Source organism: Schistocerca nitens, chromosome 4 (genome assembly GCF_023898315.1).
Source record: "Schistocerca nitens isolate TAMUIC-IGC-003100 chromosome 4, iqSchNite1.1, whole genome shotgun sequence".
NCBI classification, from domain to species: domain Eukaryota; kingdom Metazoa; phylum Arthropoda; class Insecta; order Orthoptera; family Acrididae; genus Schistocerca; species Schistocerca nitens.
Window position 1 is genome coordinate 287,921,747 of NC_064617.1, and position 15,661 is coordinate 287,937,407.

The 15,661-nt window shown below is 43.9% G+C and overlaps 1 protein-coding gene across 1 annotated transcript in view; it reads right to left on the bottom strand.

The window, feature by feature from the left end:
• Positions 1–15,661, bottom strand: part of LOC126251458 (ER membrane protein complex subunit 8) — a 56,045-nt gene that overhangs the window by 32,385 nt on the left and 7,999 nt on the right. Inside the window, exon 2 of the mRNA XM_049951889.1 lies at positions 6,736–6,812. Coding sequence (XP_049807846.1) covers positions 6,736–6,812 — 77 coding nt within the window. The remainder of the gene's footprint in view (positions 1–6,735; positions 6,813–15,661) is intronic.

Below are 15,661 nucleotides of genomic sequence, written 5' to 3' on the forward strand. Positions count from 1 at the left end.
GTATACACCGAACACTGGTCGGGAAGCCGAAATTGATTTGGGGTGTCACCAACAATATAGGCACTCCCTACACCTAACGATGTTTTCGAGCCGTCGGTGTAAATAAATGTGGCGTCCGTCATTTGTGCACATAGAGCACCAAATGCCCGACGATAAACAAGTGTAGGGGTACCATTCTTGGGAAATCGACGAAGGTCATGGAGCAGGCAGATCCGGGGACGGAGCCAAGGCGGTGCTGTACCCCAAGTTGTCAAGAAGGTTTTAGAAAAGCGGAAGGAAAGAGGATGGAGCAGTTGACGGAAGCGGACTCCCGGGGGTAGTAGGGAGGAGGAGCGGCCTGCATACCCTACATCAAAGGAGGCGTCGAAAAAAAGGTCATGGGCTGGATTAGCAGGCATGGAAGACAGATGGCTAGCATAACGACTCAGAAGGACTGCTCGCCGATTGGACAGCGGAGGTTCAGCAGTCTCAGCATAAAGGCTTTCCACAGGGCTAGTGTAAAAAGCTCCAGACACTAAACGTAATCCACGGTGGTGGATAGAGTCGAGACGCCGAAGAATAGACGGCCGAGCAGAGGAGTAGACTATGCTTCCATAATCCAATTTCGAGCGCACTAAGGCGCGATAGAGGCGGAGAAGGACCACTCTGTCCGCTCCCCAGGAGGTACCATTCAGGACACGGAGGGTGTTAAGCGATCGCAGACAGCGAGCCAAAAGATAGGAAACGTGGGAGGACCAGCACAGTTTTCTGTCAAACATAAGACCCAAGAATTTAGCGACGTCTGAAAACGGAAGGTTGACAGGTCCTAGATGTAAGGAGGGCGGAAGAAACTCCTTACGTTGCCAAAAATTAACACAAACGGTCTTACTGGGAGAGAAACGGAAGCCTGTTTCGATGCTCCAAGAGTGGAGGCGATCGAGACATCCTTGAAGACGTTATTCAATAAGGCTGGTCCGTTGAGAGCTGTAGTAGATCGCAAAATCATCCACAAAGAGGGAGCCCGAGACATCAGGAAGGAGACAATCCATAATTGGATTTATAGCAATGGCAAACAGTACAACACTCAGCACGGAGCCCTGGGGTACCCCGTTTTCTTGGGAGAAAGTGCGGGAGAGAGTAGTGTTCACCCGCACCCTAAATGTGCGCTCTGCCATAAATTCGCGAAGAAAAATGGGCAGCCGAACTCGAAAACCCCAAGAGAACAGTGTGCGGAGGATGCCTGTCCTCCAACAGGCATCGTATGCTCTCTCCAGATCAAAAAATATTGCTACCGTTTGGCGTTTCCGGAGAAAATTGTTCATGATACAAGTGGAGAGAGCAACTAGATGGTCAACTGCAGAACGATGCTTTCGGAATCCGCACTGGGCAGGTGTTAAAAGACTGCGGGATTCCAGCCACCATGCTAAACGGTAATTCACCATACGCTCCAAAACCTTACAGACACTACTCGTGAGAGAAATGGGGCGATAGCTAGAGGGGAGATGTTTGTCCTTACCAGGTTTCGGAACAGGAACGACGATAGCTTCCCGCCATCGCCTTGGAAAAGTACTGTCGGTCCAAATTCGATTATAAAGGCGAAGGAGGTAACGCAGACTATGGGTTGATAAATGCAGCAACATTTGGACATGGATACCATCCGGTCCTGGGGCGGAGGAGCGAGAAGAAGAGAGTGCATGCTGGAGTTCCCGCAAGGAGAAAACAGTATTGTAGCTTTTGCGATTTTGAGAGGAGAAAGCAAGATGTCGCACTTCCGCTGCACGTTTCTTCGGGAGAAACGCTGGCGGGTAATTTGAAGAGCTCGAAATCTCGGCAAAGTGCTGACCCAACGAGTTAGAAATTGCGACGGGGTCCACTAATGTGTCATGCGCGACAGTGAGCCCAGAGACCGGGGAGAAACTAGGCGCGCCTGAGAACCGTCGAAGCCGACTCCAAACTTCCGAGGAGGGAGTGAAGGTGTTAAATGAGCTAATAAAGAATTTCCAGCTTGCCTTCTTGCTATCGCGGATGACACGACGGCATCGCGCTCGGAGCTGCTTATAGCGGATACAGTTGGCCAAAGTAGGATGGTGGCGGAAAACGCGGAGAGCACGTCGCCGCTCACGTAGTGCATCACGGCATGCCTCGTTCCACCAAGGAACTGGAGGGCGCCGGGGCAATTCGGAGGTGCGTGGTATTGAACGTTCCGCAGCTGTAAGAATAACGTCGGTAATATGTGTGACCTCATCGTCGACGCTGGGAAAGTGACAGTCATCGAATGTCGCTAGAGACGAAAAAAGTGTCCAATCGGCTTGGGCAAACTTCCAGCGTCGCGGGCGCATATATGGCTGTTGAAGCTGCAGTCTAAGGACACATGGAAAGTGGTCACTTGAGTGTGTATCATCAAGGGCGAACCATTCGAAGCGCCGAGCTAGCGGAACAGTACCGACCGCAAGGTCCAAATGAGATAAATTTGTCGTGGAGGCAGACAAAAACGTAGGGACCCCAGTGTTGAGGCAAACTAGATCTGCTTGGTGGAAGACGTCTAGCAATAGTGAGCCACGTGGACAAGGATGTGGAGATCCCCAAAGCGGGTGGTGGGCATTGAAGTCCCCAACCAGCAAATATGGGGGTGGAAGCTGACCAAGAAGATGAAGGAGATCAGCTCTTGCCATTGGTGTGGACGATGGAATGTATACAGTACAAAGAGAGAACGTGTATCCGGAAAGGGAAAGACGGACGGCGACAGCTTGGAAGGAAGTGTTTAAATGGATTGGGTGATAATGGAGAGTTTCATGGAGAAGAATCACGAGTCCTCCATGTGCTGGAGTGCCTTCAACAGAGGGGAGATCATATCGGACGGACTGAAAATGAGGGAGAACAAAGCGGTCATGGGGACGCAGCTTTGTCTCCTGAAGACAGAAGATGACCGGCGAGTAGGATTGTAAGAGGATCGGCAATTCATCCCGATTGGCTCGAATACCGCGGATATTCCAGTGGATAATGGACATAGGGTGAACAGAAAATGGAGGAATGTGACCAAGGTCGCCGTCAACTCAACGACTGCTCTGAGCTTGCGACCGACAGCATGGAATGGCATTCAGCCGAAGGCAGAAGATCCTGATCCACAGGTTGGTCAGGAGCAGCTCCTGCCACCAGCGACCGGCCGGTTGATCGGCCGCCAGCAGTGCGCCTCGGCGACACAGAAGACGGCCGAGGGCGACCTCCGCCAGGTGGTGCTGTAGATGGGACACACCTTGGCGGAGAAGGAGAGGAACTGGGTTTCTTGGTAGCCTTCTTGGAAGTATGATGTTTAGATGAAGGAGGAACCGATGGTTGGGAAGTGGCCGTATGTAAAAACTCTTCACGAGTATGCTCTTTTTTCGAAGTCTTGGTGTCTGACTTTTGGGCTCGAGATTTAGCAGAACTCGACGAAGGGTGAGCCAGAGAGTGGGCAGGCGAAAGTGGTGAGGTTGAACGGGCGATCTTTGCGCTGGCCGATCTGACGACCGTGGCACTAAAGGTGAGGTCGCAAGTCTGCGTGGCTGCCTCCTTTGTTGGCCGAGGAGAAGCAAGGACAGTGCTGTATTTTCCTTTCTGAGGGCCGGTGGGCTGTCGACCGGCGAATAATTTTCGAGCAGCAAAGGTCGACACCTTTTCCTTTACTCTAATTTCCTGGATGAGCTTTTCGTCCTTAAAAACGGGACAATCTCGAGAGGAAGCGGCGTGGTCACCCATACAGTTGATGCAGCGAGGGGATGGAGGTGGACAAGCACCCTCATGGGCATCCCTGCCACACGTAACACATTTGGCCGGATTGGAACAGGACTGGCTGGTGTGATTGAACCACTGGCACCGATAGCAACGCGTAGGGTTCGGGACGTAAGGGCGAACGGAAATTATCTCATAGCCGGCTTTGATTTTCGATGGTAGTTGAACTTTGTCAAATGTCAAGAAGACAGTGCGGGTTGGAATGATGTTCGTGTCAACCCTTTTCATAACCCTATGAACAGCCGTTACGCCCTGGTCAGACAGGTAGTGCTGAATTTCTTCGTCAGACAGTCCATCGAGAGAGCATGTATAAACGACTCCACGTGAGGAATTTAAGGTACGGTGCGGTTCCACCCGGACAGGGAAGGTGTGTAGTAGTGAGGTACGCAGCAATTTTTGTGCCTGGAGGGCACTGTGTGTTTCTAACAACAGGGTGCCATTCCGTAATCTGGAACAAGACTTTACAGGACCTGCAATTGCGTCGACACCTTTCTGAATAATGAAAGGGTTGACCGTGGAGAAGTCGTGACCTTCGTCAGACTGAGAAACAACAAGGAACTGTGGCAACGATGGAAGAACTGACTGTGGTTGAGACTCAGTGAACTTACGTTTGTGAGCAGACATAGTGGAAGGTGATGAAACCATTGCGGAAGAATCCCCCATGATTACCGGCGTCTCCGATGGCGTGCTCCTCCCTTGTGGGGGCCCTCTCTGAGGGCACTCCCGCCTTAGGTGATTGTTCACACCTCAGGTCACACCTCCCGACAAACGGACGGAGGGAGCAATCGGCACTTTCGGAAGGTATCAGCTCAGGTAATCACCCCTCCCTGGGCCTGGCCGTTACCAGGGGGTACGTACGTGTCCTACCTGTCTACCCGGGGCGGGGAATTACGCGTTACCCCGTCACCGGCTATGCATGGAAGTGCGTGGGTCGGCCTTCAGACACGCACAGGAAGGAAGAAAGAGAAAGGGAAAGGGAAAGGAAAGAACAGGTCTCAAACGCCGCAGCGGAGAAAAGGGTAGAGAGAAGAGGTAAGGAAAAGAGAAGGATGAAGACGTACAAGCAAGGAAGGCGAAGAATGTGGTACATTTACATGCGTCCGTCTCCGGACGTAGGCACAAACCATACCCCCAGAGGGGGAGAAAGGGAAGGAAAGAGCCAGAGGTGAGGGGGGGGGGGGCGAAGATGGGGGATGGGGAAGGATGCGGAAAGGGAAGGTATGCAGCCCGGAAAGGAAGGAAGGCCACATTAGCTCGGGGTCCCGTGCTCGCTACGCACGTATCCACAAAAGAGTTGTGGACCCCCTGGGGGGTCCTTGCGTGCATGTGGCACATCGTGTTTTGTGTCCTTGATGGAAGAATTTCCATATCCATCAGTTGAAGGTGAAAGCAATATGGTTCACCGTTCACAGCACTCTTTGCTAGCTATCGGCAGATGTGCAAGACATGCTCAAGGATGTAATTGGCTCGATAAAAAAATCTGCTCACTAAGTTGCAGTAGGATGTAAGCTTTTGGAGCTAGTGGCTCCTTCTTCTGGCAGAAGGGTTAAAGAGGATAGAAGAGGGGTGAAGGAAAAGACTGGTGAGGTTTACGAAAAGGAGCAGAGTTCAACAAAGTCATCCAGAATGTGTGTCAGGGGAGACTCACTGGTCGGAGTGAGAAAGAAACACTGATTGATGAGGACTGCACCAGATGAGATTTCAAAACCCAAGAGCTTAAAGGTAATACACGAAGCAAAGATTACTGCCAAAACATTGTGTGAGTTAACTGGAGTAAAATGCTAAGTGCATTGTATGTGACACACACACACACACACACACACACACACACACACACACACACACACACACACTCAGAGTTCAGTTCAGTTCAGTACAGTGCCTTCAGTTAACTCGGTGCAGTTCTCTGAACCCTACATTCCGACTTAGCAGATTCCAGTTACAGGGAACTTGGGCCATTAACAGAGTACTGCACTATTACTTTCAGCCATAGTGACAATATCATCGACTGTCAAGCGACAACAAAGTTATTTATATGTATCACTGTATTAGGTACAGGCCATCAAGTGCCATGCATCAAACTCTACCAGAGTTAAACACTATATTACAATACACTCTTAATAAATGTTATTAGTTGTTTCTTATTGTGTTGCCCCATTTCTTTTCTAGTGCCATCACATTAAGAATAGTAAGTATGCAATTTGCCACCATTAAAAAACTATATCAGCAAAACCACTTTTTTGCTTCCAAGGTTGTTGGGGCTCAATAAGCGTTCAATTACAACATTCTCAACAATCTGATTCAACCATTAATCATCATTCTTCTGTAACATCACATTTCATAAACATCTATTATCTCCTTGTCCTTGCTCTTTTATCACACACATTTTACTTCCACATAATGGTACACTCTAGACAAATACTTGCAGAAAATTCTTCATAAGACAAAGTTGTATTCAATGTTAACAAATTTCTCTTTGTAAGACATGCTTTTCTTGCTATTGGCAGTCTCCATTTTTTATGTGCTCTATTTCAGCTACTGTCAGTTACCACATTTTGTTCATCAAATGGCAAAAATCATCTAGTACTTTTAGTGTCATTTCCTAATTCAATTTCCTCAGCTCTTTCTGATTTAATTTGACTACAAGCCATTATCCTTATTTTACTTTTGTTGATATTGATCTTATAATCTCCTTTCAAGGCTCTATCCACTCCACTCAACTGACTTGTTAAACAGAGCTCTCCTTGACATGGCACACTGAAATCAAGAAACATTGTTGCTCCTGGATCAAGAAACGCAATGAAAGTAGCATTCACAAACATTTTCTTGAAGAGGAGGCAGTGGAAATCTGTGCTAAATAAAAATATATTTTAACAATAAATCCACAATAGTTTCCTCACAAATTTAACAAATGTTTCCAATAACTGGTTCTTTGTTTTCAAAATGATTTTATTTCATATTTGCCAAATTAATTTATTTAATGCTTACCTCATATCTCTAATGTTCTCATTTGCCATATAGTAACCAGCTATAACTAGTCCAGCTTTTGATGCCCAAAAATCTACCTAGAAACAAAATAAAAAATATAAATTTCTTACTTTCTCCAGTTTCCACTGCTGCAATGTATCTTATAATTAAATAAACTATTTATAATTGGTAATAACAAGCACTTCTTTATTCAGTTTCAGATTTTTACTTACCACACTCATTGTCATTGGTGACAATTATAAGAATTTTCAAAATCACTGCGTGCATATAAATGTATTATCAGTGTGTTTACATAACAATATAAGTAATCAATATATTAAGCATATCTTCACAGACTAACCACACATAATAGATTACAACGCAGTATACCACTGTATTGAAATCTACTGTCTAAGGGAACACATTTTTTCTAAAATAGCAATTTCTGACCCCGTACTCACAATCTGCTGGAGAGAAGTACATACTTATGTCTTAATATCTAGATTACACTTTCCCTGAGTCTTAGCCATAAAATCAGACGAAGGTGTTATAGTCCAGTGAAACTGTCAGAAAAAAATCATGTACCTTGCAAGATGGGGTAGAAGATTTTATTTTTTTAACTTGTTCATATTATTGGAAAGGCTAGAAAACCAAGTTTTGCCAACAAATTTCTCTTGGGAAAACTTTCTGCAGTCAAAAAACTTGGAAAATTTCAGACTTTTTCAAAATATCTCAGTTTCATTTGCTCCTATCACTTTGACATCTATTTTCTTTTTTAAAGAGCACAAAATTCTCTACAAATTTGATTCTTACCATTTTTTTCTACTACCAGTATCTAAGGCGCTACAGCACATCAAAAAATACCAATTTTTCAAATTTCGAGCAAAGTGGCAAATTACCTAATTTTTGGACACTGTTATTTCAGTTTCTTTTTGTGTAGTATAAACATATTACTTATCATGTTATTCATTGGAATTTACCATCTCACTCTGATGCAGGGCCAGGACAAACAGCATCATATTCAGTAACTACGAACACATTCACGTCGGATTGCGTGAAGTTTATTTGTGTTACAATATGTAATACGATTGCATGCAGGTGCCGTACATTTTCTACAGTTGACTGACGTTAATGATCAGTTATAAGAAAAAGTATGTAGGAATTGTTCTTTAGCGGACAAAAGCATATTTATTCTTTGGCAGGCAGAAGGCGATTATCTCTGGTGATTGTTCACAGCGCGCTGACAGCTATTAGCACACAACAATAAGGGTCCTACAGTTTGGAGTCGCTTCCATTCAGTATATGTTGTGGTGCTGAAATTGCTTGCTCCTTACCCAATGTCCCTATTCTCAGAAAAAGGCATGCGAAAAGGAACAAAATCTTCATTCTACAATGCCTTCGTTCCAGTGGAAGATGTGAAGTCAGGTGGACCGAGTAAATTTTTTGTCATTGATGGAGGGTACCTTATCCACAAAGTGACTTTGACTCGAAATGTTTGCTTCAAGTCAATAGCCCAAAGCTATGTTTCTTACCTGCAATGTCATTTTCGAACTCAATTTGCCATTGTATTTGATGGGTATCCATGTGAGGGAGACAAATGTAGCACAAAGAGTGCTGAGAGGATTCGTAGGTCCAAAAACATTCTTCAGTTGACGTTGTTGTTGAATCAGAGATGGTGAACCAAGTCCCTCAGGAAAAGTTCTTGTCCAACGAACGAAACAAGATGCGTTTGATCACACTTCTTAAAAAGGAATTTCTGAAGTGTAGCCTTGAAGTGCACCAGGCACAAGAAGATGCTGACGTTATTATTGTGACATCTGCCATTTCAAGAACCAAAGGTTTTAGAAGTGTTGTCATTGTAGGAGAATGATGTTGACCTGCTTGTGCTCATGACCGGTTTCGGGCAAGGCATTGAAAACTTATTTTTCTTAAAGCCAGGAAGAGGAAATGCAGAAGACAAGTGGTTTTCCACTGCAGCTTACAAGTTTGACAGTGAATATATTCTGTTCACTTACACCTTTAGTGGATGTGATACAACAACCACTTTCTTTGGTCAAGGAAAAATTAAGTGCTGCAATATTGTTGTGAAAAATGAACACCTAACCTCAGCGCTTTGCACGTTCGATAAACCACATGCTACTCGTGAAGAAATAATAACAGCAGGAGAACAGGTTACTATGGCATTGTTAGTGGAGGTGTCAGCAGTTCCCACACACTAGACCATTTGCGGTACCAGCTATTCGCCAAGCCTGCCACAAGAAGCAAACTGAATCTTGCACGGTTGCCACCTACACAAGATGCTGCACAACATCATTCATTGTGGACTTACCAACAAGTCCAAAGTTGGCTGGGAAACTGGAAACCTCCTGAGAAATGGGGCTGGAATCACAGTGACCACTGTCCAATACCCATTACAATGAGCCAAGATCCAGCACCTGAAGCACTTCTTCACATTGTTTCATGCTCATGCAAGCTGAACTGTGGCGGAGCGTGCTCCTGCAGAAAAGCGGGTTTGAAATGTTCTTCAATTTGCAAGAAATTGTATTGGGGTCAACTGTGAAAATGTGCCAAAATTTTGATATGAAGACAGTGAAGAAGATGTTATGAAGGATGTTGAGGAAACCGCTGACAAAATCAACGAACTTGCTGAGGCTGACTCGCTGTTTAAAGAAGAGGTCAATCTGGGATCAACTCTATGTACAGACCCTGAATCCGTAACTCAAGGTATTTCTGGTGACACTGAGGAACCTGGCCCATCAAAACGTTGGAAGTGATGCTCATATCGGTCTCAAGTGCGCTAAAGTGCGGTATTACAAGTATTACACACCTAGAACTGTCAACATTTTTTAGTAACTGACAATGCATTTTAATTGTAATAAAGCTACTTATTTTTAATGTCAACTGTGTGGCTTTTATACACAAGAATAATTACCTACCTAATTAGGTTGCCTATTGCAGCTAATAATAGTTCAGTTTCCTGAGACAATTTATTGTGTGTGTGTGTGATGTATTTTTATATTTATAGTTTTACAAATACCAGGGCTGAGGTGGCCCATAGTGAACTTCAGGTAGTGATGTAAGAATCACAATAGTTGGGTGCCCAGGAATCCTCATGTTGCATACAGAGAAATTGAATACCTGAAAGTGAGGTGGTAAATTCCAACATTTAACATGATGTATAATGTATTTATACTACACAAACAGAAACAGAAAAAATAGTGTTCAAAAATTAGGTATCTTGCCACTATGCTCATAATTTAAAAATTTGTATTCTTTTAGGCACTGTAGCGCTTTAGATATTGGGAGTAGAAAAAAATGGCAAGAATCAAATTTGTAGAGAATTTTGTGCTCTTTAAAAAAGAAAGTAGACGTTAAAGCGATAGGAGCAAATGAAACTGAGATATTTTGAAAAAACTGAAAAAGGCCGAAATTTTCCAAGTTTTTTGACTGCAGAAAGTTTTCCCAAGCAAAATTTTGTTGGCAAAACTTGGTTTTCTAATCTTTCCAACCATATGAACGAGTTGAAAAAATAAACTCTTCTACCCCACCTTTTGCAAGGTATATCTGCTATGAAAGAAAGGACCAAGAATTGAGGCCCAAATGCCTCCTTATATGACTGATCTGGACCTGGTATGTAAGTATGGAACACTGTTTCCAATTCATCAGTTAATGGGCTAAAAGTTTTATTGACACTGTATGCCCTCACTTACTTTAAGCAGTGCCTATTGTTTACAGAGCCAAAAGCCCTGCTCAAATACAGAAATATTCCAGTTGTTTGCATACCTTATTCTATATGACTGGAAGAATCTGTAACAGCAGTAGTTGTAATCAAATGCTTACTATATCCATACTGTGACTCAGGAAGCTTTGCATTTCTTGAGAAGAGGGCAGTAACTGAGATAGAATAACAGTATCAAATATTTTACTGAATGTGGCGAGCTGTGGCATTAGTCAGTAATTTGAAACTTCTGCCAACCTTCCCATCTTGCCTCTGACAATCAGACTTACTTATAATGTACTTGGATATATATTTCCCCTAATATTACAATTTATAAGATAGTTAAAGGGTCTAGTCACTTCCTTCACACATTTTTTCCCACCACACTTGAGATACCATCCTGTCCATATGTCTTTTTTTCTGTAGCTTTAAGTTAAATACCTCCTACCAGCGACATGTGAGTGCTGGTAACCTAGAAGACAAACCACCACAGCCCACCGCCAGACAAATTTCAGGTAGTTGAGGGCACAGATAAAACACTTAAAATGTCAGTGCTCGCTGCCGATCACATGCTACAGGTAACTACCACTGTTGCAATGAGTGGAGTCCCCTTGACACAAAAGAAACTTATGGATAAGTCTGGTGTGGCCAATAGCCAACTCTCAGAGAGTTCATTTCCTGAAATATTCGCATGGCTTGGTGTACAAATAATGTTACTGTCATTCCAGAACTGTGGAGATAACTAATAGGTCTTGGATGTTAGTGACCAAAAGGTTTCTGGGGTAGCAATGAGATACTCATGGAGTAACTACAAACTAGGAAGAGTAACCCATAATATGGCGACCCTCTCTGCAGGCACTTTCCAGAGAACACTTCTCGTGCCCCTTGGTTGTGCAAAAACAAAACCTACAGTTTTCTTAGGGCCACGAAAAGAGATCCATCCAAATCGAAGATAGAATTGATTACACACCATGGAGGGGAGAGGGGGAGGGGGGGGGGGGCAGTGCAAGAGAGAACTCTATGCTGGAGGAGGTCCTTGCATAGAGCTTCCAACTGTATCCCAGTTGGTCTACCCATTTTGGGGATTTTTGTAAACTGTCTAATCGAGTAAAACGGACAGGTAGGCATCTAACAGACTGTGGCCACATCGTTTTACAACAGTTGCTAGTGTCTGACCCCAGTGGTGATATACCAGCTTCCACCAGGAGGCTGTCGACAGGACTCTTACAGAAAGTTCCAGCTGCCAACCGCACGCCACTGTGGTGGACTGGGTCCAACAAGATGATGGTGCTGTTGACCCATATGCAACATATCCATAGTCCAGCTGGGATACAACCAAAGCTTTGTTAAATCATACAAGCCTATGAGGTCTACACCCTTGGAGATGTTGCTGAGGAATCTGAGGGTACCAAGTTTTCTCACACAGTTTGGTTTGACCTGGCATACAGGTGGTGACCATCTTCACTTACTGTCAAATAAGATCTAAAAATTTGAGTTTCCATGACTTGAAGTAACTGGTTTCTGAGGAAAAGTTCTGCGCACAGGTGTATTGCCCTGAGTCGTCGAAAAGCGCATGGCGTGAGTTTTCATCAGAGAAAACTGATACCCATGATTCAGGGTCAAATTATGTACTTCATGCATGCCCACCTGAAGTTGGTGCTCAGTGATGTGCAATGATGGGGAGCTGTATACAGGCAAATGTTGTTCACATACAATGACAGTGAGACCATGGGTCACACTGCAATCACTCCACTATTGACTGCACTGCAAAAGAGCTTATTCCTACAGAACCTCAATTTCCTGTATGTATTGGTTGCTGAGAGTCAAACCTATCCAGAGCTGGGATCATCTAGGGGATACAAAATTCTTGATAAAAATGGGTGAACAGCCTCAGGAGCCCCACCCATGTGGTGTAGATAGAACGATATGGTGCGAAGTATATTGTACCTCTTGTAGGTCAGAGAACACAACGATCAGCTGTTGGCAATAGGCAAAAGCTTTGCGCTTGGCACATTCCAGACAAATCAGTTGGTCTTTGGTGGGCTGTAATGCCTGAAAGCTGCTTTGAAATTGTGATATAGGTGTCCTTTGGCTTCCAGGCACCAACACAAGTCATCAGTTGACCATTCATTTGAGTAATACGCACAGCCCGTTCATTATAGAGATTGGTCAATAATTAGTCAAACTTTGAGGATTTGTCCTGCCATTGGGAGGGAAATCCACTTCCCACCAAATATGATTGAAAAACCTGAGGATCGGTTTTATGCAGCTGTTAAGATGTTTCAGCATTTCATTATGGATTTTATTGGGACCAAGGGCTGTGTCCGACACTCTGCAATAGCGCCACAGAAATCCCACTCGCCGAATAGAACACTGTACGATTCAAAGCCATGTGCATGGAAGGATAAGGAGTTTCATTCCACCAGGGCATTTCTGGGTAAGGAAATTAGGATGACAGTTTCTACATGTGGACACTTTGGTGAACTGGACAGTGGAGTTTAATCCATAGTTGAGACAATGGGGTGTGGGCTTCCATAGATGATACATACTGTTCGCAATACTCCTGCTTTCTCTTCCTTATTAAAAACCACGTCTTCACTAAGAGTCTCTTGAATTTAAATGTTTCATAGATGGGTGGCACTTGTGTCACTGAAGTGCCCTGCAACACACTGATAGCTGCAGCTATTTCTTCAGATCACCATGGCACCAGTTTAATAGCATATCATTGTTTCCGCAGCAAGCATGAATAGCATCTTTTAATACTCCTTCAATATCCTTCTCATGAGTGGTTTCACATGTTGCTTTGGAGGTAAACAGAGGTTCTCACTGAAACCATCATATTGAATGGGTGATCGAACTACTCCAGATGCCCTCTTGGCATTAATGCAATTCGAACAGTATGATTCATAATTTTTAATAGCACAGAGTTGGGTTTCTCATAACCATGTCTCCTGTAGTTCCACACCAACTGCACTAGTCACTATCTGAGATCTTGTCATTGTACTGGGTGTGAGTTCTGACACAAAGTTTGAGGCTGTACTGACTGCAGGGGGTGGGGGGCTTCACACTTTTTCATAGCTACTTGATAAGACAGGCAGTCAAGTGTTTTATATTCCTGGATTTTCTTCTCCCTCTTGGGAACTGAACTCTACAGCAAATGACAGGCATGATGTTCTGGGTGGTTTACACATGTAGGGGTAACACACATTGACAACTTATTGACTATTGCATTGTTCAGCTTGAGACTATAGGAAGACAGCTAGGGACACTAAGATGGGAAACCAGAGATGTAAGACACTTGGCAGGCACACACGATAGTGTTTACATTACACAAGGTAAACACACCAACAGAAATAGCTTGCAAATTGCAGATGCTCTGGACAGCTGCCCTGCAACACACTGATAGCTGCAGCTATTTCTTCAGATCACCATGGCACCAGTTTAATAGCATATCATTGTTTCCGCAGCAAGCATGAATAGCATCTTTTAATACTCCTTCAATATCCTTCTCATGAGTGGTTTCACATGTTGTTTTGGAGGTAAACAGAGGTTCTCACTGAAACCATCATATTGAATGGGTGATCAAACTACTCCAGATGCCCTCTGTTTCAGTTTCAGTTCAAAGAATTAACTAGTAACTTCATATACTGTCTAGATGCTGTTGTAAGGTGTCACAGTAGACAGCGGTCACAAACAGAGATATCTCAGCATATTCAGCAAGCATTATTCTTGCTCTTGAGTACAGAAACATCAACATCAATGGATTCACACCGTTAGAGAGATGGGAAATGAGTAAAACTGCTGAAATAGTGACCCAATTGAGAGACGGGAGTCTACACCCTTAGGGTGGAGCTAACTGGTGTAAAACACTATTGTTGCTAGCCAAACTAGGAAGGGCAGTGATGTTTAGCATACAGCTGAACACTGTTGCTATAAGCATGGAGTTTGTTGGTGTAAAGGCGGGGCACATCCTTACCTACAGAATAAGAGAACAGAAAGTAGTCGAATGTGGTTGACCAGAAGTAGCCTGGAGGTGCAGAGCCAGATTGGCTGATGCTGCAACACGACAACAGATTGACGGTCCAACTACAGATAGAAAAGGTACGTTGCCACAATCCTTTAACAGCTCCACATTTTTGTGTTTAGAAGAGTTTAGTCAGAACATTTGAAAAGCAAATCTGTGTTGCCCTAGGTAAACTCTAATTTAAGTGTTTTCCCACTTGGAGTGCTGCTCTCAAATGTTTGTACTTTATGATGTGCACAGGGATTTCTAATTCTGTTAGCTCTCACCCCACAAACTGTGTGACTTCTACTGTGCAAACATTTGATTCTTTGCTTTCTGTAATGCTTAGAAATAGATTTAAGTGTATCAATTAGTCTGACTGCATTAAACAAGTGATATTTAGACTACTGAGTTCGTCAAGTCACATACACGTATCCTTATTGCGTCCCAAAATTTGCACCTATCATAGCTTTGCTGTGGCAGTGCTTGACAGTGATGCAAGCAATCACTTGTCACTGTAAGTTTACCTTTCTCCATTAGCTGCTAACTGCTCAGAAATTTCAGACCAATGTGAAAGCATTTTTAAGCTCTAATTCACTTCTTCTATCCTATGCCAGAACAAGAAAGGGTTGTACATGAGTGCTGCCCTCAAATGTTGCCCTGCCACATGCCCAACCCATAACCTCAATTAGGACTGCAGGAGGACGTGTGTCTGAATCACTGGCACTGAAGACACCTCACAGGAGGAGGAAAATTGGGCTTGGGATCACACCTATTACCTATGCCTTAATTTTCTCAAGGAAAACTTCCATCCATCTAAGGCTAGGATGAAAGCTCCAATGTCTACCCTATTATCCTTAGATCGCCTTTGGACACAACAAACAAAATGGACTCCATGCTGTTCGAGGTTAGCACACAATTCTTCATGGGTTTGTAGCATAAGGTTTCAGTGGAAAATGACAATGTGAATTATTTTGAGTTTGTTATGAGAAGAGATGGTGACTGGTATACACCAAAACTTGTCACAAGCCTGAAGCTGCGATCAGGTAGCACTCAATGCTTTGATCAAAAAAGATCAATTTCTCATCTTCTCTATCACAGCAATTTCTCCAAACCAATTTTCAGAAAAAAAAAGGAGGAGAGGCTTTGTTGTTCTGAAAGATTCTCCATCAGTTCTGGAGCATACCAAGAATGGGCAACCTGCCACCTCCATTTTTCTTTGCCTG